The following is a 25371-nucleotide window of genomic DNA, read 5'->3' as shown; positions in this document are numbered from 1 at the left end:
TTCGCGTGGTCCTATGAAGACATGCCTGGAATCGATCCTGAGATTGTACAGCACCGGATCCCTCTTGATCCAGAGGCCCGCCCTGTCAAACAGAAGCTCAGAAGGATTCGCCCGGACTGGGCCCTTAAGATTAAGGAAGAGGTCACCAAGCAAATTGACGCAGGGTTCCTGCTGGTATCCGAATATCCAACTTGGTTGGCCAACATAGTTCCGGTGCCAAAGAAAGACGGCAGGATTCGGGTCTGTGTAGACTTCAGAGATTTGAACAAGGCCAGTCCGAAGGACGACTTCCCCTTGCCACACATCGATGAATTGGTGGATTTCACGGCGGGACACGCCTTGCTTTCATTTATGGATGGTTTCTCAGGCTATAATCAGATAGTGATGGCACCCGAAGATCGGGAGAAGACTGCGTTCACTACCCCGTGGGGGACATATTGTTATAGAGTGATGCCATTCGGGTTGAAAAATGCTGGAGCTACGTATCAACGGGCAGCAACTACAATATTGCATGATATGATCCATAAGGAGGTCGAAGTGTATGTGGACGACATGATCGTCAAGTCCAAAGATAGAGAAGGCCACTACGCCGCCTTACAAAAATTCTTTCAAAGGATCAAAGAGTTTCGGCTGCGACTGAATCCCCAGAAATGTACGTTTGGTGTTACAGCAGGGAAGATGTTAGGGTTTCTGATCACACAAAGGGGCATCGAGGTCGACCCTTCCAAAATCAAGGCCATCTTAGAAATGCCACCACCAAAGACTGAAAAGGAGGTGCGAGGCTTTCTGGGTAAAGTGCAATTCATAAGACGGTTTATTTCTAAACTAACCTTGACTTGTGAACCACTTTTTGGTCTCCTGAAGAAAGGAAAGAAATTCCAATGGGACGGCCGATGTCAAGCAGCTTTTGAGCAGATCAAAGAATATCTACAGAACCCACCCGTGTTGTCGCCGCCAGAGCCGGGGAGACCGTTGATACTGTACCTTTCGGTAACTGAGACCACCATGGGCTGCATGCTCGCGCAGGAGTCAGAAGACAAAGTGGAAAGAGCCATCTACTATCTGAGCAAAAAGATGTTGGATTGCGAGACCCGCTATACACCGCTGGAGAAGGCTTGTTTGGCCTTGGTATGGGCAACCAGGAAGCTGCGGCACTACCTGTTAGCCCACTCTGTAATGTTGGTTTCGCGTTTGGATCCCATCAAATATCTTTTCGAGAAACCAGCACTTACGGGTAGGCTGGCTCGATGGCTGCTGTTGCTCTCCGAATTTGATTTGAAGTATGTAACGCGCAAGTCAGTAAAAGGCAGAGCGGTAGCGGAGTTCCTTGCCGACCACCCGGTTGAGGGGGATGAAGCGGTTGAGTATCTATTCCCAGATGAAGCCATTCTGCACGTTGAAGATGAAACCTGGACAATGTACTTTGACGGAGCGTCAAACCAGTATGGGTATGGGATAGGGGTGTTGCTGATAGCGCCTGATGATTCCCGTATTCCTTTAGCATTCAAGCTCCGGTTCAAAGTTTCCAACAATGAAGCAGAGTATGAGGCATGTATTGCTGGCCTGGAAGCGGCCCTGGAACTAGGGGCAAGACGAGTGGACGTCATTGGGGACTCGAATCTTGTTGTGTCTCAAGCAAAAGGAGATTGGAAAGTCAAAGAGGAAAGGATGATAATCTACCACCAAACCTTGGATTTGTTAATTCCTCGGTTTGAGAAGCTAAATTTCACCCACCTCGTAAGAGAGAACAACAGGTTTGCAGATTCATTAGCAACTCTATCTTCTATGATAGACATCCCGTCCGGAGTCCGGATGCGTCCAGTCATTATTGATCAAAAGTTTGCGCCGGCATATGAGTCGATTTCCGCCATAGATGAGGTTCAAGACGGCAACCCCTGGTATTATGACATCTGGAACTTCTTGGAAAAGGAGGCATATCCACCGGGGGCAAATGCCAAGGATAAGAGGGCTGTCCGAAGAATGGCTGCTCAGTTCATTATTTGCGGGAAAAATTTATACAAAAGGGGCCATCTGGGAATGCATAAGCTCTGTGTAGAAGCTGAAGAGTCAAAACGCCTGATGGAAGCCATCCACGGGGGGGAGTGCGGTGCACACATGAATGGAGTAATGCTGGCCAGAAAGATCCTCAGACAGGGCTACTATTGGTCAACCATGGAGGAGGATTGCATTGGTTTTGTTCGGCGATGCCACAAATGTCAAATTCATGCAAATCGCATGAACATCCCACCGTCAAAACTATACAACATGACTTCGCCGTGGCCTTTTTCAGTCTGGGGAATTGACGTGATCGGAGCTGTTACCCCGAAGGGGTCAAACGGGCATGAGTTTATCCTGGTAGCGATAGATTATTTCACGAAGTGGGTCGAGGCCCAATCATACGCAGTGTTGAAGGCGTCGCATGTCGCAAAGTTCATCAGGAACAATATCATCTGTCGCTACGGGGTGCCAAACGAGATAATTTCAGATAATGGTTCCCACTTCAAGAAAGAAGTGATAGATTTGTTGGAGAAATACAATGTGGCTTTCCATAAGTCATCTACATACAGGCCGCAGACCAACGGAGCAGTTGAGGCCGCCAACAAGAATATCAAGCATATACTACAGAAGATGGTGGAAACCTATCGAGATTGGCCAGACAAGCTGCCATTTGCTTTGTGGGGTTACAGGACTTCAATCAGAACTTCTACTGGAGCAACTCCGTATTCATTGGTCTATGGAATGGAGGCTGTTCTACCCATTGAGATTGAGGTCCCATCATTACGAGTATTGGCTGAATGCCAGATAGCCGAGGCAGATTGGCAGCAAAGCAGATTCGAAGAACTCATGCTCTTTGATGAAAGAAGACTGAAAGCACTGTACCACATCCAAGGCTATCAACGCAGAATTGCCCGGGCTTTCAACAAGAAGGTTAAGTCCAGGAATCTGAAAGAGGGAGATTTGGTGCTCAAAGACAACCGAGCTCCCATCCACGACCCAAGGGGCAAGTTCAAGCCCAATTGGACTGGTCCTTACATTATCAAAGCTATCTGGTCAGGTGGGGCTGTGGTTCTGATGGATCTAGATGGCTTGGAGTTCTCACAACCGATCAATATGGACAAGTTGAAGAAATACTATCCTTGAGAGGCTCGCTAGGCCGAAAACCCGAAAGGGCGACCTAGGCAAGATTCAGAGCACAAAAAATTAGAAAATATAAAAACTGAGCTCGCAAGGTTGAAAACCCGCAAAGGGCGGCCTTGGCAAAAGTTAGAGCGCAAAAGGAGAGTGAAAATACTCGAGCGAACCTAAGCCTGAACTACGTAAGACTTGATTCCCATCTTTGGGATACGTAGGCAGCTTCGTCTTGAAGTTCAGTCATAAACTTTTCCCCGATCAACTTTGTCCAATTCGATCATCTCAGTCATCTTTATCCATCAGCATTTATCATGATCTCCGGTACAGTGCTGTTCAAACTAGGGGCAACTTTCCGTTGCCAAAACGGTGCAAAGTTACTCAGACAAGGGGCAACTTTCCGTTGCTTTGGAGTGCCGCATTGTTCTTCAAATTAGGGGCAACTTTCCAGTTGCAGGGATCTGGGGTTGTGCATTTCAGTGACAGATTTTCGGCATGTCCAGTTCTGATCCACATCGAAAATAGTTTTGAAAAGTTTTAATAAAAGTTGACGTTGTTCAAATCAATCTTTTTACGACTTAGACCATTTTTGGACCAAAAGTGGAAAATTTTCAGTACCATAACTTTCAATTTCATTGATTTCAAAATGGAGTTCTCCTGCTCTTGCTTTACAATCGAGGTTGCTTTTTAGTATAATCATAAAGAAAACTTGAAAATACTAATAAGCAATAAATTTGGGGCATAGTTGAATCAAGTATCTCTGTGTCCCCCTCCAGAGCTGGACGGGATATCTGATGCCAAGCTGGGCCCAACTTGTACCTCCTCTTTGAGCCAATCCACACATTCATCTAACAAAGTGCAACTGAAGGTTGAAGCAAGGGCCAGAAACTCTCTAGTCCTCCATGCCGTGGCATATCTCTGGCCGGCCAGCTCCCAGGGATGGCTGGCAATGTTGCAGTGTGTCTTCTCGGCCCTGTTTTGCTCTTCGAAGGAGAACTCCAAACATTACCATACAACAGGAGAGCCGAAGGCCTTCATTTCAGACGCGTTCCGATGCCCAGATCATCAGAAGTACACCTTTTGTTGTTGAGTTTTGCTTATCGAGTTGTTGTACTTTGCTTATCGAGTTGTTTGTCGAGCGGACGTGTTTTGTGTTTTTGAGTCATTGCTCTCTGTTTAAGCAAATTTTGTTAGAGTTTTGTTTGTTTGCATTGTTGCATTTTGCTTATCGAGTTGTAAACTTGCTAAAGATTCTGTTATATCTTAGTAAGTTGAGTTGTTTAGTTTGTTGCGTTGGTTCACTACCTGACTTGGTGATTACAATGCGCATTACCATTCCATTTCTTTTTTTGTGCAAAGTAAATGATGCGATACGATGCTAAAAGTTCAAAATACAAACACCCTTTTCAAAAGCTATTTCATTTCATCATGCTTTACAACAAATAAAGGTACAAGTTTTACAAAAATAAAACTACCTAACAATGTGCAAAGTGCTACAAACTACTAGTAAAAAGAAAAATAAAGCATGGAAATAGCAGCATCAAAATCCTCGAGAACGGGAACGAGAAGCACGCCTAGTCCTCTTTTGCGGGACAACCTCCACACCATCATCAGAGTCGGAGCTGTCATCCTCAGGATCCTCCTCAGCCTCGCCTCTGTTCCCCGAGCCAAAACCGGAGCCTCCCTCCTCAACAGATGTCTCAAATTGACGGTCGGTAGCCTCCTCCTCCTCCTCATCAGGCTCCTCCTCCACAACATAAGCTCTGCGTCTGCGGACAGGCCCTCCTCGAGCTCCTCGATAACGTCTAGATGGCCCGGCTCCTCGGGAAGGCCGAGATGGCCCCTCCCCCTGATAAGGCCCGGATGGCCCAGCTCCCTGATAAGGCCCGGATGGCCCAGCTCCCCAATGAGGCCCAGGTGGCCTGGCCTGCGGCTGACCGGACCATGTAGGCATCTGAAAACAAGGAGTTTAAATCAAATACATCAGTCCAAATATGTACATCGGATACAGATACGAGCAAAAGTTACATGAAGTGGGTACGTGTAAATACAGTGTACAAGTGAGGTGTGTGTCAGATGTGCTCTACACAAGTAGTCTATCAATGCAGTAGAAATCAGCATGTCATCAGAAGTATGATAAATGCCAGGAAAAATTGAAGGGTACCTGAATGCCCGCAACAGACAACTGTGCCTCCCTGCGTAGGACCATGCCCTCGAGTGTGGCCACCAGCTCAACCATCTCCTCCATGTACCCTCGCGATGGCTGCAAAAATGAGTTCATAATCATCAGTGAACAAATGATTATCTAAACATCTGAAATGATGAATGACGAAAGTGGAGCGTACCGGCGGTGAGTCCGGATCAATGGCATATCGATCACTGGGCATCCGAGGCTCTAGTGGAACTGGAATCGGAGAGCTAGTCCCATACTGCCACGCCATCAACTCAGTAGGCATATCTGGCCATCCCAGATGAGGATGAATCGACGGGTTCGGAGGAAACGGTCTACTCCCACCTCTAGATGCGCCAGCCCTGCTAGAAGAAGGGATGTCTGTAGCCCGAGCCTGAGCCTGATCCGAGGATGACATACCGGCAGGTCTCATCATCGGAATACGAGCCTCTGTCAATGGAGGCATCAAATATATGTGACGATAGGTGGCGTAGTCCCCCTCCGCAACATATAACAAAGCATCGCTGCCTAGCATGGCGCCGACTACCTCTGAGTAAGAGAGCCCGTCAGCGGTCCGCATACTAGCCGGAGGTACCGCGGGAACATCCTGGGAAAGATACCCCCGTACCTGGCACAGAAAGCGCTCCCCCAGGAACCAGACTCTGCCGACTGGCCCTTCGAGCAGGACCCTATACCGGGAGATGCCTGATGCTCCGGTATACTGAAGTAAGAGATCATCACCCAGGGGTGCCCAAGGCTGCCAAGTAATCTGCGGATGATAAATGTATAAACCAATCAGAAAACGAGGATATACAGAGCAAGTCAAAGATGAAAATGAAAAGAACTGAAACTTCTGAAGTACCTCTGAGTGTCGCACAGTGTCGAAGTACTGTCGCAGGCGAACCAGGGTCTCTCGAGGCCTCGCCCGGTGCGGGCCCTCAAATATCAATGAATATGGGGTCACAGGGATCCCCACCACCTCCAGCACTGGGGCTAACGATGGGAAGTATACATAAGCCCATAGCTGAGAAAAGCACCGCAGAATGTAAGTACGAAATGCTGAGAGCAAAATGCAGGCTGTAAAAGTGCGCTGTATGTGCAATGTACAAGTAATGAAGAGCAGAAATGTAAATCAGGGGGACAGAAAATACCTCCCAGGCTCTCCAGTAGCCGCCAAGCAAATCGCCCCGCCCGCGGGAGGTCGCGCTCATGTAAAAATAAAGGGTAGCCAGGCCAGCGCCACCCCAATCATATCTACTGACCTGTGATAGGTCAACCAGAGCGCTCAACAAATATAGCCCAATGGTGTTCCCTCTGTCGGCAAACAGGGTAGTCCCGAAGAGGAACATCAGGAAGCCACGAGCATACTGCTCTGTCTCCTCAGGAGTCTCGGGCACCATCTCCGCCCGCCGGAAATGGGAGGAGAACCAAGTATATCGGACTCTCCCAGAGACCCTGTCAACAGGTGGGCGAGCCCCCAACAAATACATCCAGGCGGCCTCCCACTCGCCCATATCCTCATCGTATGGGATGGCCCAACCTCCGACATCAAGGCCGGTCAATACAGCAAAATCAAAAGGGGTCATAGTCATGTCCCCGGTAGCAGAGAAATGAAAGGAATTAGTGGTGTCCCACCATCTCTCTACCAAAGCTGCCATCAAGGTCCTCCTGGCAGGACAGCGTGACAACCCGGTGCAGAAGGGCCCAAACCCTGCCAAGTCTACCAAATCCCTGACGCCCTCCGGGAGCTCTGCATACCAATCCCGTGCCATGGTAGAACCATATCCTCGCACACTGCGGGAGCCACCCTGCATTCAGAATGAATACATATGTCAGTATAAAGTGAATGGGTTGTGTGCCAATGAAATGAATAAGTTGTATGCCAACAGAAATTTGGGCTATGTGCCAATAAAACAAATGGGCTGCGTGCCAACGGAATGCGTGAGTTGTATGTTCAAGGTGTGATGTACGAGCTGTCAGAAAATCTATCTACCTGGGCTGCGTGTTCAGAGAATTTGAATTTTGGGCTGCGTGTTCAACTTTCAGTTAATTTGTGGGCTGTGTGTTCACTATCTACCTGGGCTGCGTGTTCAGAGAATTTGAATTTTGGGCTGCGTGTTCAACTTTCAGTTAATTTGTGGGCTGCGTGTTCACTATCTACCTGGGCTGTGTGTTCAGAGAATTTGAATTTTGGGCTGCGTGTTCAACTTTCAGTTAATTTGTGGGCTGCGTGTTCACTATCTACCTGGGCTGTGTGTTCAGAGAATTTGAATTTTGGGCTGCGTGTTCAACTTTCAGTTAATTTGTGGGCTGCGTGTTCACTATCTACCTGGGCTGCGTGTTCAGAGAATTTGAATTTTGGGCTGCGTGTTCAACTTTCAGTTAATTTGTGGGCTGCGTGTTCACTATCTACCTGGGCTGCGTGTTCAGAGAATTTGAATTTTGGGCTGCGTGTTCAACTTTCAGTTAATTTGTGGGCTGTGTGTTCACTATCTACCTGGGCTGCGTGTTCAGAGAATTTGAATTTTGGGCTGCGTGTTCAACTTTCAGTTAATTTGTGGGCTGCGTGTTCACTATCTACCTGGGCTGTGTGTTCAGAGAATTTGAATTTTGGGCTGCGTGTTCAACTTTCAGTTAATTTGTGGGCTGCGTGTTCACTATCTACCTGGGCTGCGTGTTCAGAGAATTTGAATTTTGGGCTGCGTGTTCAACTTTCAGTTAATTTGTGGGCTGCGTGTTCACTATCTACCTGGGCTGCGTGTTCAGAGAATTTGAATTTTGGGCTGCGTGTTCAACTTTCAGTTAATTTGTGGGCTGTGTGTTCACTATCCACCTGGGCTGCGTGTTCAGAGAATTTGAATTTTGGGCTGCGTGTTCAACTTTCAGTTAATTTGTGGGCTGCGTGTTCACTATCTACCTGGGCTGTGTGTTCAGAGAATTTGAATTTTGGGCTGCGTGTTCAACTTTCAGTTAATTTGTGGGCTGCGTGTTCACTATCTACCTGGGCTGCGTGTTCAGAGAATTTGAATTTTGGGCTGCGTGTTCAACTTTCAGTTGATTTGTGGGCTGCGTGTTCACTATCTACTTGGGCTGCGTGTTCAGAGCATTTGAATTGTGGGCTGCGTGTTCACTATCTATCTGGGCTGTGTGTTCAGAAAATTTGAAGTTTGGGCTGCGTGTTCAACTTCCATTTAAAGTGTGGGCTGTGTGTTCACCTTCGAATTCGGGCTGTGTATTCAACAAATCAGTGTTTGAGCCATGTGTTTTAATGTGGGCTGTGTGTTCGCAATAAATTAATGAACCGAGTGTTCAGGAGTTTGAATGATGAAACTACATGTTCAAAGATGTAAGGCAAGTACTATGTCACAAGCTGAATGTTTAAACATGGCAAGGGTGCGAAATGTAAAATACAGAAGATGAGGTAAATACCTCTCGGGCATCGTGAGAGAGATGCTGCTCTGGCTCTCTGAGAAGCAGATCTGCGGGTGCTCTCTCGTCGAAACTGGTAAAATGACGAAAAACGGCACGAGGGAGGGCATGCACTGCTGGACGGTACCTCTCGGGCATGAAAGGTCGAGTCCTCGGAGGAAGAGTCATAGGATCGAAATCGTTCCCAGCGCCCAGAAAACCTCCACCGTGAGAAGAATTGCCTGCCATTTTCGAGAATCTGCAAAAGGGGAGCAAAAATGAGCAAAATAAGCAAGAATTGGAAAAAGTCAACAAAAGTCAACTCTCGGGAAATAAAAAGTCAACAAAAGTCAACCCCCGAGAAAATATTCTAAATGTTAAGATGAACTTACCTCAAGTGATGAAAATGCAAAAAGAAGTTCCGAAACCGGAATTTAATCGCTCCAAAGTGTTTAAAACTAAGTGTTTTTACGAAAACAATTTGCGCGAGGCGTTGGAAAACGCGCGTAAAACTCAAAACTGGAGAGAAAAGTGTTGAAAGAGGCAAGGAATGAAATGGGGTTCGGCTGCCATTTATAGGCTTCAAGCCTTGGATGAAATGCATGCAAAAAGGAGGCAAAAAGACGAAAATGCCCCTGTGAAAAGGGCACGGCCGGCCGGCCTCTAAAAATAGCTGGCCAGCCATCTGCTTTTTGCAGAAATGGCCGGCCAGCCATTAGCTTTTTTGGAAAACGGTTGGACACCCCCCCTTGGGAAGATAAACGGCCGGCCATGCTCCCCACATGCTCACCTAGCTCTCTGTAAATTTTGAGGAAGATCGGAGTTCCCGGGACCTGAAAAAGTTCAAGAAAAGTACACTTCCGGTCGCGAAATTGCTCCGTCGGGACTTCGGTTTCGAGTGCTGACATGTGTCTCATCATCATTCATCGAAATCAAAGTGTATCCTTTTTGAATGAGCTGTAACCTTTCAAAGAAGCAGATCAGAGGTCGTGATCGAGTTACCTTCGCCGAAACACGCGTTTCCGTACTCGTTGTTTCATGACAAATGAACACCCTGTTTCATGCTCGTTTTGTACTATCTTGCACTCTCATGGGCATACTCACATTGTCATGTACATTTCTTGATATTTGTGTATCTCTGTGTTTGAGCATGCGTCGTCACACATATCTCATTCTTGCATTACGATGCATTCACTCACCGGCACTGCGTGTGTCGAACTTTCGAAATCACATCAAATATGTGTTGTTAGCATATTGTACTTGTTGCAATTTCTTTTTTTTACAGGCACGATATTGTATGTACGGTTCAATTGAGGCTGGTGCGACCAGACGAATCGCGCAGGTATCGTATCTTCTCCGTGTGAGACGTGGCGGAGATTGAATAATTCTCCGCATTATTAACTGCATGAAATGTAGTTGTTGCTTTGCATTCTTGCTTAAAACTGTTGCATCTATTTGCGAATACTTGCTTCATTACAGCTTGCTGCATTTGCATAATCATCGGGTTACCTTCGGCTTCTTGCATATCATTTGCATTTTGCCCCCTGCCTGCGGGCATGCCTGCGGGCACATTTCTGTCTATCCTGTATGTTTGTCTAAGTCTTCGGCCTTGTCAAAAATGGGTCGTCTTTTGGCTTTGACATTCACTCCCGTCACTTGTGACTTCCGAGTTCTGTCAAAGAGGGGCAACTGTAGACACCCCATTTTTGACCGACCTTAAGACTCAGACGTCACCGATTGAGCGCTTGGTGATGTTGCATAATGTGCTTGTTCAGAAGTTTCACAGTCGCGGCTGCGAGCCCTGCCTCCGAGCTCCCGAACCCTTTTCTGTGCCTTGTCTCGGTTTGCGAACCAGACTCGGTTTTCTTTGTTTCTTTTCCTGAGGGAAGGGAGAGGTCCCGTAGACCATCTCTCAATGTCCGTAGGCTACATTTGGTGGCCGTAGGCTATTTTTCCCATTTCGGAGTCCGGTTCCCGGTTTTCGGAGCCGTCAGGCCGTGTGCCTCGGTTCGGGACCGCTTAACCATCTCCTATTGCTCTGATTTTTGGCATACATCCTATTTCATCCATTTTTGAGGGACACTGAGGGCTGAGAAACCCACTTCGAGGTCAAATACAATTTTCGGTGCTTAACAGCCCATTTCCGGGACCCCGAACTGCGTGTTTTGGCTCCGGAACATTCGTTTTGCAACGGTTTTCGCTCATTTTTGGCAGGTACCTCTGTTTTATCACAGGGAAGGTCACTGAAGGGTGGGAGGCCAGCAATTGTTGCGACAGCCAGTTATCTCTCCTCCCGAGCCTCCCGGCGCCCGTTTTTCGCATTTCCGGGCTAATGTTGAATACCTTAGAGCTAGCGTTGCCAACTTTCGACCACATATCTGTGATCTACACATCAGAGAGGCCCCTAAAAGTTCATGGCCGGCCATTAAGGTCACCTGACCCTTTTGACCCCTTTCTTCCGGGCTAATGTTGAACCCCTTGGACCTTTTTTCTCGAACTTTGAACCACATATCTGTGATGTACACACCTGAGAGGCCCCTAAAAGTTCATGGCCGGCCAGTAAGTCAACTTGACCCTTTTGACCCCCTCTTTCCGAGCCATTGTTGAACCCCTTGGGCCCACTTTCTTGGAATTTCAATTACATGGTTGTGTTGTACACACATAGGCCTACCTCCCCAATACCTGGCCGGCCAGAAAAGATGGTTGACCCTTTTGACCCCTAGCCGGCCGGCTAGGGGGTGTGGCCGGCCGGCCACCTCCAGCAAAAGTGAGCGGCCGGCCGTGCTCTCCTCACTGTGCCCCTTCCAGCTGTGAGGCAATATCCCCCAGATATTTTCTGTATCCGGGGGATATTTTGGGAGAGAGTTTTCCTCTCCATTTGACCCCCCTTTTACACCCCCTTTCTTGACCTTATAACCAGCTGGGGGCCTTCTCATTAAGGGTTAGAAAATTTGATCTTCAAAGCTCCATAGCCAAATCCATCTTCATCTTCTTCAATTCTTCAAAAACCCTAAGTCCATTAACCTCCATTCCTTCTATACCACCAAGCTCTACCACCACTATCTCATTTCCAGCAGCTAGGAAGGGTTCTTGAAGGCCAAAGGAGCAGCAAATCCATCCAAGAAGCAACCAAAGTCTAGATCTTCAAGGGTAAGTTACACTTTGATCCTTTTGACCCTTTCCTTTGATCTATTTCTAAGCCTCATTTCTTTTTGGTTTCAAGCTTCGGTCCTAACTGAAAATGGCCATATTTTGAACTCATCTTCACTTCTCATTAAGGGCTCAACCTTGTTTGAGCCCTCCATAATATACTTGCTTCATTGACCATGTTGTATGTCATGATTTTGTATGCTTTTTTTGACCTATGAGCAATTTATTTTCGAGCATGTTGTAAATTGATATAAGGCTTATTTTGAGCCCCTCTTCAACATTGGAGAAGGGCTCAACCTTGTTTGATGTCTCCATGTGTCACTTGTAGTTCAATCCCTTATTTGGCCTCATTTTTGCATGAGTTGATAGCCCTCTTTGCTTCTGTTTTTGGACCTTGGTCCGAACTTAAAGTGGTCTTTTTTTGGCCTATACTTCATGTTTCATTCACACTTTTTTTCTGTTTGGTGATTATTTTGTATACTTCATGTTTTAGCACCTTTTGAGCTTCATTTTACATCACATTTTTAGCATATTTGTATACTGATTTTGAGACTGCCATATACTGTAAATGTTCATATTTTTGGTCCATCTTCAGTGTTGTAGAAGGAAATTTTTCAGTTTGGGTTTTGCTTATACCACTTGCTTCTTTACTCCTCTTTTGGCCCCCATTCTTGCATGCTATGCTTCCCTTATCTATGCTTGCTGTTTGGCCATGTTCATAACTGTGAAAGTGCATCTTTTGGGACTGTCTAGCTTCTGTCTTTGCATTGCATGTCCATATTGTGCATGTTTAGCATGGCTATAGGCCATTTCGGATGCCTAGTGTTGCATTTCGGGACATTTCCTTGCATTTCATGTCATTTCGCTTCATTTCGGGACTGTTTTCCCCCACTTTTTGCTGCTGAAATTCCATTGGCATGCTTGCATATCATTTTGCCATGTTTCATCACATTTTATCATTGCCTCGGTTTGCGTGCCCGTGTGCACGCATTTCGAGGCACTCCGTTTTTATCCGTCGGCATCCGATGTGAGTGTGGCTGAGGCTCACTTATGTTGGTATAAGCCCATTTGTCATCTCCATGTCATTTTATCATTGCCTCGGTTTGCGTGCCCGTGTGCACGCATTTCGAGGCACTCCGTTTTTATCCGTCGGCATCCGATGTGAGTGTGGCTGAGGCTCACTTATGTTGGTATAAGCCCATTTGTCATCTCCATGTCATTTTATCATTGCCTCGGTTTGCGTGCCCGTGTGCACGCATTTCGAGGCACTTCATTTTCTGCCGTCGGCATCCGATGTGAGTGTGGCTGAGGCTCACTTATGTTGGTATAAGCCCATTTGTCATCTCCATGTCATTTTATCATTGCCTCGGTTTGCGTGCCCGTGTGCACGCATTTCGAGGCACTTCATTTTCTGCCATCGGCATCCGATGTGAGTGTGGCTGAGGCTCACTTATGTTGGTATAAGCCCATTTGTCATCTCCATGTCATTTTATCATTGCCTCGGTTTGCGTGCCCGTGTGCACGCATTTCGAGGCACTTCATTTTCTGCCATCGGCATCCGATGTGAGTGTGGCTGAGGCTCACTTATGTTGGTATAAGCCCATTTGTCATCTCCATGTCATTTTATCATTGCCTCGGTTTGCGTGCCCGTGTGCACGCATTTTGAGGCACTTCATTTTCTGCCATCGGCATCCGATGTGAGTGTGGCTGAGGCTCACTTATGTTGGTATAAGCCCATTTGTCATCTCCATGTCATTTTATCATTGCCTCGGTTTGCGTGCCCGTGTGCACGCATTTCGAGGCACTTCATTTTCTGCCATCGGCATCCGATGTGAGTGTGGCTGAGGCTCACTTATGTTGGTATAAGCCCATTTGTCATCTCCATGTCATTTTATCATTGCCTCGGTTTGCGTGCCCGTGTGCACGCATTTCGAGGCACTCCGTTTTTATCCGTCGGCATCCGATGTGAGTGTGGCTGAGGCTCACTTATGTTGGTATAAGCCCATTTGTCATCTCCATGTCATTTTATCATTGCCTCGGTTTGCGTGCCCGTGTGCACGCATTTCGAGGCACTTCATTTTCTGCCATCGGCATCCGATGTGAGTGTGGCTGAGGCTCACTTATGTTGGTATAAGCCCATTTGTCATCTCCATGTCATTTTATCATTGCCTCGGTTTGCGTGCCCGTGTGCACGCATTTCGAGGCACTTCATTTTCTGCCATCGGCATCCGATGTGAGTGTGGCTGAGGCTCACTTATGTTGGTATAAGCCCATTTGTCATCTCCATGTCATTTTATCATTGCCTCGGTTTGCGTGCCCGTGTGCACGCATTTCGAGGCACTTCATTTTCTGCCATCGGCATCCGATGTGAGTGTGGCTGAGGCTCACTTATGTTGGTATAAGCCCATTTGTCATCTCCATGTCATTTTACCATCGCCTCGGTTTGCGTGCCCGTGTGCACGCATTTCGAGGCACTTCATTTTCTGCCATCGGCATCCGATGTAAGTATGGCTGAGGCCCACTCATGTTGGTATAAGCCCATTTATCATTTTCATCATATCTGTCATCGCCTCGGTTTGCGTGCCCGTGTGCACGCATTTCGAGGCATCTCATTTTCATTGCATTTATCATCGCCTCGGTTTGCGTGCCCGTGTGCACGCATTTCGAGGCACCTCATTTTTAGCATTGTGTATGTTAGGATCGCATCTTAGTTAAATTTCATGCATATTGCATCGTGTCCGGAATAGGAGTTGGTCCGGGCACGGGAATCGAGGTACATTTCGTACTCCGAGTGACGGAATGTGTCTCAATTCCCCAGTCACCGACACTCCGGATTATCCATGATGGGGTTAGGTTTTAGCTGTAATTTCATGTGCATTCATCCTATATTGAGTTGTGCATTTCGACTCCTCGACCATCATGCCTCGGTATGCGTGATTGGTGGCACGAGGATCGAGACATGCATATATTTGTGCAAATACATTGCTATGCCCCTTTCTTGCTCTCTGTTGCAGCAAAACACAGAATCAGCAACTTTTCAAGGCTTGGCACGCATTTCAAGAAACAGGTATAAACAGAGGCTAATTGGGGCATTCCGGTGGATTTCCGCGCAAGACAATCCGGACATGCATCATCCATCAGAAGCAAGGCAGTCCCTGGCTTGCACGCCAGTTTATTTGCTTTCTAGTTATTTCATTAGTTAGAATACTGTAATATTCTTTTATTCGGGACTGTAATATTCGGACTGTATTATTCATTCGGACCCTCTGTGCGAGGGCATAACTGTAATAAGTGTGCGTGAGTGTGATGTATGCTTTCCAACCTCACGTCTTTCTCCCTTTTATTTATCCGCTTTTGATGGTTAGATTAGGGCATGTTTAAATTAGCATATAGTATGACAGCATGTTTGCATCATTCATCTGTATTGCATGCACCGGGCTCGGCGCATCATACTAACTGCATTGTACTTTCAATTTCAAAGTTGAAAACATGATAGCTGTAGCATCTCATATACCATCTTAGAATAGCCGAGCCTACTATAATTGCATTTTTGCATGTGTTGCATTAGGCATTTCTGTATACTTAGGTATTCATGCATGATTTCTAATAAGTGTCTATTTTGGCTTGGAGTACTCGGTGAGTTTTTATGCTTTAGCATCCTTGCATGCGTGTGAGTGAAATGCCATGATAGCATGCTTACCATGAGGCTATGTGCTTATTTGATATATCTGCCTGAATGCCTGTGGGTGAAGGTTGGGTTATCTGAATTGGAATGAATCATCAAAATGTTTCAAGCCTACCTGCGGGTAGCGAACCATTTTCAAAAAACAAGCATGAAATGTTTTGTTCCAATTCGGGCGACCCGGTCTATACTTATATGCTGTGCGCATCACATAGTAACCTAGGCTAATAACCGGTATAAGAACTCACAATGTTTTCAAAAATTGATATCATGGTTAGTAGAGGCCGGTCTATGACCGGGCGAGCGGGGGTGCTCACGAAGTGACCTTCCCCAATCGTACCCAAGTTCCCGAGCCGAGGCAACTTTGGTGATGACGGACACGTGGCCTTTTGGCACCGAGTCAGGGTTTCCTAAATTTCCCAAAATAAAATATTTAGGTGGCGACTCTGTATCTGGCAAAGCAGTCCATGTTTGGCACTTCTTTCAAAAATCTGTTTTTCTCAAAAACGATTTGCCGGATTTGGACTCTTTGGTTCAGACTTAGAACCGTGACTACGAAAAATCGAGTCCGAACTGTAGCGAGGCCCCCCCGCGGGCTTGTTACACATGGAGAGAGGCAAATCTTTCAAAACACTTTGTTTAGGGGTTTGGAGTTGAAGAGAAGAGGAAAGGAGAGGAGAAAACTGGTCTGGGAGAAGTTCGGCATGAATCCGGGTAGGAGAGAATCGAGCAGCCCTCGCTAAATCGGGCTTATTCAATTGCATACTTGGAGTTAAGCTATGAGGCCGCCATCGTTGGAAAGAAGACTTCCAGGGCTTCACTTTGTACTCAAGAATCTCCCAAAGCCAAGTCCGGGTGGAGGAGATATGATTGGTTGAAGCTGGGCATCATCCCGATTTGATCGAGTCTGCGCGGCTTCACCGAAAAGGGCATAACTTTTTACACAGGAGGAATTGTGATGCAAGGTTTGCGCCATTGGAAAGCTAACTTCCGGGGCTTCAATTTGCATACCCACCGGCCATTTTTTGACCTTGGAATCATCTATCGGCAATCTATTTTGCCGACCGGCAAAATATTATGCCGACCGGCACTTTATTTTGGCCGACGACCAAATTTTCTGGCCGGTTTGCACCATTTGCACCCTCCAAGCCCGGTGCATCCCAGCTGTGCCAGTTGGAATGCACCAGTACACTCCCCCGTGCATATGTGTTGCTATTTTGAACCCTTGACCACCTTTGGACCCCTCTTTTGCACCCTTTGCTCAAGGCTTCTTGAGGAAGCCTTGACCCCTTATCTTGGCTTCCTCAAGAAGCCTACCAGCTGTCCAAGCTTCTCCAATAAGCCTTGACCTCCCCTTTAAAGCCCTTTAACCCTTTGAAGCTTGTCTTAGAAGCTTAGCATTGCCTATATAAGAGGGGTCCCTTCACCTTTGATGAGGTTGGTTTTTTGGAACAAAAAACCAGAGATATATAGATATATCTGATATATACATACATATATCCCTTCATCTCTCACTATATCTCTCTCATTCAACCATCAAACACCCTTGTTCTTGGGCCATTTCTTCATCAACTCATAGCACAAGGCATCCTTACTCCATTGCAGCGACTTGAGGCTGTTCTTAAGAGCTTAGGAGCACCTAAACATGGTCCAAGAGGTGCTGGTTTGCTGGTCTTCAAGGGTGAGTCCTCCTCTTCCCTTTTCTAGCCTTTTCTTGCTTCATATCTAAGCTATAGTTGCTTGCATTTTTGGGCTCCGACCCAAACAGTAAATCATCATATTTTGAGGTCCTTTTCATGTTTGATTCAGGAGCTCTTGCTGTTTAAGGACAGTAGCTAGCACTTCCTTCTTTATCTCTCCTTTAGGCCCTAATCTTGCATGTTATTTTTGGCCTATGTGTAATCTATTTTGGGGCATGTTATAAACTGTAAGTGAGCTTTTTTTGAGCCCTTCTTCAACATTGAGGAAGGGCTCATCACTGTTTAGATACCCCATGTGCTACTTGCTTTGAAATCCATGTTTTTGCCTCATTTTGCATGTCTTTTTAGCCTATTTTTATTCTGTTTTTGGACCTTGGTCCGAACTGAAAGTGGCCATATTTTGACCCCCTTGTCATGTTTCATTAAGGGTCTATGGGTTTTTGGGACATCCCTTTTATACTTCATGTTATAGCTCTCTTGGTGCCATTATTTTGCATAGCATTTTGAGCATACTTGTATCTGTTTTTGGGGTTTTTCATGAACTGTAATACATCATATTTTGGGTCCCTCCTAAACATTGTTGAAGGACCCTCGGCTGTTTGAGGCCTGCAGGTGTGACTTGCTTCATTAGCTTGCTTTCGGGGCCATTTTTGCATGCTAGTTTTCCCCTACTTGTGTTCGCTGTTTGGCCCTGCTTAAAACTGAAAACATGCTTTTTTTTGGGCTTCCTTGAATCTTCCTTCACATGTCATGATCAAATAATGCATGCTTTGTATAGCTGTAGGCCATTGCGTATGCCTAATTTTGCATTTCGGGTCGCATGTCATGCATCGGGTGCCATTTTGCCATGATTTGGGGCTGTTTCGGGTCATGTTTAGCTTCTGAAATTTGCATGCTAGCATATCATCTTGCCATGTCTTGTTAGAATGGCATTTAGTGCCTTAGGGCCGGTCCTCGGTTTGCGTGCACGTGTGCACGTACTTCGAGAATCTCATTTTCATCTGATGGCCACTGATGTGGGTGCGGCTGAGGTCCACTCACATTGGTGTAAGTCCATCTTGCATTGTGTATGCCATGTTTCAATACGTTGTGCATGTTATGTTGTTAGCATTGTGTGTGCCATGTAGTTATATTGCATGTTTGTATGTTTGCTTGCATGCTTAGGTCGCATATGCATTGTTGTGCATTGCCTCGCCTCTTGACCAACCATGATTGAGGTTGGGTCCCTTGTATGTTTTGTGTGCATTGCATTTGACATTGAAATGCATACTTGACTCTTTGGCCATCATGCATCGAAATGCGTGATTGGTGGCCCGAGGGTCGAGGGCCATGTTCCCTTGAGTCCATTACATGATAGGGAGTGTGTCCATGCATACATGTGCCTGAAATCCTATGCCATATGCTGTCTATTCTCTGTTGCTGTCAAAACTATCTTCCGCAGGGAGCTCCTGCCGACCGGCAGAATTTAGTGCCGACCGGCACTTTTTGAAATGCCAGTGACCCAATAAACAGCCGATGGAAGTTGTGAACTGCCGGTGGGAATTTCCCCTAGCCGGTGGTGCTCTGCAGCATGCAAGGGACCTGTCCTGGAGTTTTGGCAATTTTCAGAGAGACAGGGCAGTATAAACAGAGGTGGCAGTGTTATGGTACGGGCTTTCCGGGCGAGACGGATCCGAGCATGCATCACTCACGCATCCCAAGGCAGGGCTGCGGCCACCATCTTGCTGCATTTATTTTGTTAATTAATTAAGGGTCTGTAATAATTAATTAGCTAGGATAGTCGATTTATTATTCGGACTGTATTATTCTTTTGGTCCCTCCGAGCGAGGGCAAACTTGTAATAAGTGTGGGTGCGTGTGTGCATGTCTTCCAACCCCCACTTCTTTCTCCCTTTTATTTACCCGCTTATGATCGTAGACTAGGGCGTATTTAAATTAGCATAACGGTATGATAGCATGCGTGCATCCATACATTTGTCTTACATGCACCGGGCTCGGCACATCATGCTAACTGCACTTGTATTTCAATTCCAAGTTGAGTACTTGTTAGTTGCAGCATTTCACATGCCATCTTTAGGATAGCCGAGCCTGGTTAGATTGCATCTTTGCATGTGTTGCATTAGCCATTTTTAACATAAACTAGGATCATGCATATGATTACTAACTAGTTTCTGTTTTGGCTCGGAGTACTAGGTAAGCTTTTATGCTTTAGCATATCACATGCGTGTGAATGTTGCCATGATAGCATGATTACCATGAGGCTAGCTGCTTATGTGATATAACTGCCTGAATGCCTGTGGGTGAAGGTTGGGTTACTTGGATTGGAATAAATCATCAACTGTTTGTTTTAAGCCCACTAGATAGTGCCAAAACCATCTTTTCTAAATGCCCACTTGAGGGTGGCAAAATCTGCATTTTAGCCTACTTGCGAGTAGCAAACCATTTTCAAAACAAACATGAAATGTTTTGTTCCAATTTGGGCGATTTGGTCTATACTTGTTTGCTGCGCGCATAACATAGTAATTCTAGGCTAACAATTGGTTTAAGAACACATAAAGTTTTCAAAAACGGATATCACGGTTAGTAGAGGCCGGTCTTCGGACCGGGCGAAAGGGGGTGCTCATAGCTGACCTTCCCCGATCGTACCCAAGCTCCCGAGCCGAGACAACTCCGGTGATGACGGACATGTGGCCTTCGGCACCGAGTCAGGGTTTCCTAAATTCTCCCATAAAAAATATTTAGGTGGCGACTCTGTATCTGGCAAAGCAGTCCATGTTTGGCACTACTTTTTCAAAAATCTGTTTCTCAAAACGATTTGCCAGATTTGGACTCTTTGGTTCAGACTAAGAACCGTGACACAAACAGAGAGTCCGAGCTGTAGCATGAGGCTCACGGGTGCGTCTACAGTTTCTGGCGACTCTGCTGGGGATTTTAGAGAGCTTGACTCGAACTCGTGATATCCCGTTTTGATTACACTTATGTGTTTCTTTGCATTGCATGTGCATTGGTGCGCCTAGGACACCGTGTTTGCCATCTGCCATTCCTGAACGGTTTGCCGGAGGCTTGTCTTGTCAAGGCATGACCATAAGGCTGACCGGCTATGGGCTCTGACAGTATGGGAACACAAACCCCGGTTTTACCGGGGCACCCTTTTCGACCATTCGACCTAGTGCATATTCGGATCCATAGTGACCATTCCAAGCTAGGACAGGTTGCTTACCCGATGTTAGGTTGTTTGAAAACCGCTGTGTGCGTAGTGAAACCCTAGCTCCTGACAAAATAGGACAGGGAAACCCTACCCCAACGTAGGGGTGTTTTGGCTCTCTCTTACTTGCTATGTGCTTTTGGAGTGTATCTCTACAGGAACGCATATACCAGTTTGCAAGTCTGGGTATCAGGCCTGTGGGCATCAGCATCAGTATTTGGGGAATCGGTTTTACCTGAGGGTATCAGTTTACCGGCAGATATTTGGGAAACAGTAATCAATATTGAGTACAGTCATCCTAGTATGCTCAAACCTGTTCTAGTGAAATCAAGCTGAGATACTGTCTGTTTTCTCTTTTGCAAGGTAGTCATGGAACTATAGCTTTAGAGGGCTCCAATATCCCCCGAGGTTCCTCGAACTTGTGCTGATAGACTTTGTCAGGTCAGATATTCAGTTCAAGGGCAATCAGTGTTCCTTTGCCAGAGGCAGGGTAAAAGGGCTAGTCGGGCACAAATCACCAGTTCAGCAGTTACCAGATCAGTGACCCTTATCCACCCCACCAGTGAACAGTCAGGCTGAGGCCTCAGTTTTTATCACAGAGACAGATATACAAGTCAGCCAACCGGAATAGCGGAACATGGCTAGCTTAGAGGAGATGGTGCGCCAACTCCAGGACAGCATGAAAATGATGCAGCAGGATGCTGTTCGGCAGGCAGAGTTCGCCAAACAGCAAGCCATGGTTGTGAGTGAACAAGCGGATTTAATCGTGAGATTGCAGCAGCAAACTGGGGCGTCAGCTTCACAGCAAGTCCCTCCTCCACTAAGGGTCCCGATACCCGAAGAAACGCCAAATGCCCGGAATGTCCAGGAGGATACTGACCTTCCAACGGGGCCAGCTCCGCCCCCGATCCCGCCTCAACTATCCAAAGCACCCACTCCTATCAATCAATCGGATTCTCCCTTCGAGTCCGAGGTGGACCCCATGGCATTAAAAATGAGCAAGCTTGAAAAGCTGTTTAAGAAATCTCAAGGCGTGAAGTCCATCCCGGACATTGGAGACGGATACACTGACGCAGCCGTGACGCTGCCAGACCGATTTAAGATGCCACAAATTGATCGTTTTGACGGATCTGAGGATCCCATGGTACACCTGCGACTATTTTCAGACGTCCTAAGACCAATGGGCCTCACTAGATTGCAGAAGCTATCTTTGTTTGGCCGGACCCGTCGGGTGTAGCGGCCGCATGGTATGCAAAATTGGAGGATGACGTCAAGAGAAGTTGGGACGAGATGGCTGAGGCCTTCATCCTGCAGTACTCGTATAACACACAAATCGAGATCACGACCCGGGATCTCGAGACAACGAGGCAAGAAACCAAGGAGAGCTTCTCAGAATTTGTAACCAGATGGCGGGCTAAGGCCTCGATGATGGCTACAAGGCCTTCCGACAAAGACCAGATCAGGATGATTGTGCGCAATCTCCAGCCCAAGCTCATGCAGAAGATGGTCGTTCTTCCCTTCCCCACCTTTTCAGATTTACATGAGATGGGGGTACAAATTGAGGATGCTATGAAGCAGGGCCTCATTGACCAGGAGAAGGAGCAGCCTAGGAGGGCGTTTTCCCGCAGTTCGAATGCGACCACCAGTGGTGATGCAGGTGCAAGATCTTCTGAAGTGGGCATGGTTACCACCACCGCACCAAAAACGGCCACCCCATTCACCGGTGGATCCGGAAGTAGCTCACAAAAAACCAAATATCCACCCCGAGTCAAGAGGGTTTTCACCCCACTTTATATGCCTTTGTCAAAGGCTCTAGAGGTCTTACTCCGGAAAGGACATCTGAAACCGTTGGAACAACGACCCCTACCCGATCCTATCCCTGCAAAGCATGACCAGACTAAGTACTGTGCGTACCACCAACAAACCGGTCATGAGACCGATAGCTATTTTCGTCTGCGCCATGATGTACAAGATTTGTTTGACAACAAGGTCATTGCCGCACCAGCTCAGTAAAGTCTATCACCACTGGATCAGTGAACTCGGGGGATAGTACGAATGTGTGATCAGGGGGGTGAACCACCTGTGGGCGGCACTCAGTTTACTCCAGATGTGGCATTTGGCACGCACCGCTGTGAGCATTTGCGAACACTAGTTTTTGTACTTTCTGACTTGGGTATTGGGTCAGTTTTGTTGTTTTGTGTATGGTCTGTCTTGTTGTATCGAGTCAGTCCTGTTTTGTTAGAGTCGGGTGATTCCAGGGGTGTTACCTCGGACATCACTTGCTTATTTTGTGTTTTGTCTTTTTGCTTTCTTTTGAGTCTGTTTCTGCCAGGGAGCCAGTTGTGCCAACAGATCTCAATGAAACAGCAGTGATTTTCGCACTCTTGTATTTGCTTCTGCCTTGTGCCAGTTATGCCGGAAGTTCTGAATGAGACGATAGTATTTGACTAAAGAACTCTGTCTTTTCTGTGCCTTGAAGTCGTTGTAATGACCTGAGTTTTTTCAAAACTTTTTGAACACTGTGGTGAAAACAAAGAAGGAGGAATTCCTCGGGATTTGCAAAACTTTGATCATTCGAGAGAAAGAAAGGCGTGCTAAGCCCTTAATGAATGAAATCATGTTTGTTAATGTGAGTACTGAGAAGGACCCTGGCTTCATCCAGACTGGTTTCACACTATCTTCAGCGCGAGCGATCAGTCGCTTTCTTAAAAGATTTCAAAAAAAAAATATTTTGCGCGGTCCTGCGAAGACCTGTGTGGAATCGCTCTTGAGATTGTGCAGCCTAGGATCGCTCTCAGCCTCAGGACTCGACTTCTCACTTTCAAACCTTGGACTAGAACTCAGAAAGTTCAAAGGTCAACTACAATGTAAGGCCTGTGTGGCCGGATCCAGAGCAGCCCGTGAATTAGCGGCAACAAAGTCAGATCAAGAAGCTTGCAAAACTCAATCAAAAGCACCCCTCGAACTAGGGGCAAAGATATCAGACATGCTCGAAGAGCTGAAGATGGATCATTCTGCAAATCGATATAACAGCCATTCTCCTGGATTCAGACGACTTCAGGATCTCAAAACCATTTGACATGGACAAAGTTACACTTTTACCCTTTGAGAGGCTCGCTGGGCCGAAAACCCGGAAGGGCGACCCAGGCAAAAGTTAGAGCAAGAGAAAAATACAAAAAAGAAAAAATGCAAAGAAAAGAACAAAAAAGAAAATCAAAAAAAGGAAATGAAATGAAAAGAATTGAAAAGAAAAGAAAAACAAAGCTCGCAAGGTCGAAAACCCGCATCGGGCGCCTTGGCAAAAGTTAGAGCCTAAAAAGGAGAGGTTAAATACCCGAGTGTACCTTAACCCCGAACTACGTAAGGCTTGATTCCCATTTTTGGGATACGTAGGCAACTTCATTCCGAAGTCCAGCCGTAAAAAACTTCAAATTCAACTGTGTCCATGTAATGGTTCTAGTCATCTTTGTCTTTTCTGTATCCAGGAGTTCGGTTGCAATCATCGCTCTGAGGACTGATTACAATACACTACGGGGCCATTCAGACAAGGGGCAACTTTTCGTTGCCATTCAATGCGCTGCGGTGCCGTGCAAACAAGGGGCAACTTTTCGTTGCCATGCAGCTCTCTTCGAGCAAGGGGGCAATTTTCCTCCAAATCCGAGGTTGTGCGTCTCAAGAGTAGGTTCCTTGCTTGTTAAGCATTGGCTGTTTGCAAGAGTAGTTTTTGAGAATTTTTACTGAAGTTGACTAATTTTCTTGAAAATTGTTCCATCTTTTCCAAAAACTGGACCATTTCTTGGACCCAAAAAAGGAAAATTTTCAGTGCTCATAGCCTGACTTGCATGATTTCAAATCAAAAATCGAACAAGTGTGTTAATCTAAACTCTCATATTGGTCAAAATTGTTTTCGTAGAAAACCAAAAATAAATGGTCAAAATGATGAACTAAGGGCACAGTTGAGTCAGGCTTCTTGTCTTTTCCCCATTTTCAACATACTTGCCAAGAAGGGCACTCTACCCGCCAGAAAAGGGCACAACTGAAGTCAACAACAAAGGGCTAAAAGCTCTCTCATCCTCCAAGCAACGAGGAATCAAGTCAAGTACGAAGCACGAAGGGGCGAGATATTCCACTCCCTCATCTGGACAGATCTAACCACATCCAAACTCCCCAGCAGGGCATCATCAACCGATGTTAGCTATAGATTTGCTACACACCCAGTTGTAGCACAACCCCTCTATGGGAGAAACTTACTGTTGTGAACAAGAGTCTGGTAAAATACCAGGGGCAAGAGCCCACAATTTCCAGCTTATCCATCAACCACCCAGGGGAGGGATGAAAAACGAGAGATTAAAGAATAGAGAGAAGTGCGCCGAGAGAAAAAGCGAGAAAAGGGTTTTGAGAGAAAAACCGAGCTTGAGAGCCAAGTGATGTGAGAATCACAAATAAGAAAGGGTGGGAATAATACCCGGTGAAACAGGCTCCCTGTGCACGTCTGTGTGTCGTGTCTTTTGTTTTGTTTGTCTCGATTCTTGCTTTAAGTCGTTCCAAGCGTGTCTGAACGTGTTTAGGTTGTTTACCTTTTGTTTTCCGTTGTTGAGTCTTTCTCGCTGTGTTCAGTCGTAGGCTCAATACCTAGTCGAAAACTCATCTCTCAATTTCAAAAATAAATCGTTTTGTGCTCAGAGTGCTGTGCCATCCTTCACGTTTGTGCAAAGCAAGATTCTTTTTTTTCCATAAAACTGCAGGGTCCACCCCCGATAAGTGTGAACGGTGAAACCAGGACCTATCTGAAGCTATGATGGTTCCAGACTGCAAAGCAAAAACAAAAGAGCGAAAATCGAAGTATCTGAGTTTGTGTCAACTTCAGAAAATTCCGTGATTGTACTCCGGACGTACCCCTTCAGGGCCTTGCCAATGCTCCGAAATAT

The 25371-nt window shown here is 46.4% G+C and overlaps 1 protein-coding gene across 1 annotated transcript in view; it reads right to left on the bottom strand.

Moving 5' to 3' along the window:
* LOC145796241 (uncharacterized) overlaps nt 1-25371 on the bottom strand; it is a 99763-nt gene that overhangs the window by 54491 nt on the left and 19901 nt on the right. The window contains exons 3-8 of the mRNA XM_082881292.1: nt 8856-8966; nt 7036-7107; nt 6162-6323; nt 5475-6068; nt 5294-5392; nt 4907-5083 (exon numbers count right to left, since the gene is read on the bottom strand). Of these exons, the coding sequence (XP_082737418.1) occupies nt 4907-5083; nt 5294-5392; nt 5475-6068; nt 6162-6323; nt 7036-7107; nt 8856-8966 (1215 nt within the window). The remainder of the gene's footprint in view (nt 1-4906; nt 5084-5293; nt 5393-5474; nt 6069-6161; nt 6324-7035; nt 7108-8855; nt 8967-25371) is intronic.

The sequence above is a fragment of the Camellia sinensis genome, chromosome 7 (assembly GCF_055761805.1).
Source record: "Camellia sinensis isolate YWXY chromosome 7, ASM5576180v1, whole genome shotgun sequence".
NCBI lineage: Eukaryota > Viridiplantae > Streptophyta > Magnoliopsida > Ericales > Theaceae > Camellia > Camellia sinensis.
The sequence above is the reverse complement of the archived record's forward strand: the minus strand, read 5'-3'. Positions and strand labels throughout refer to the sequence as shown.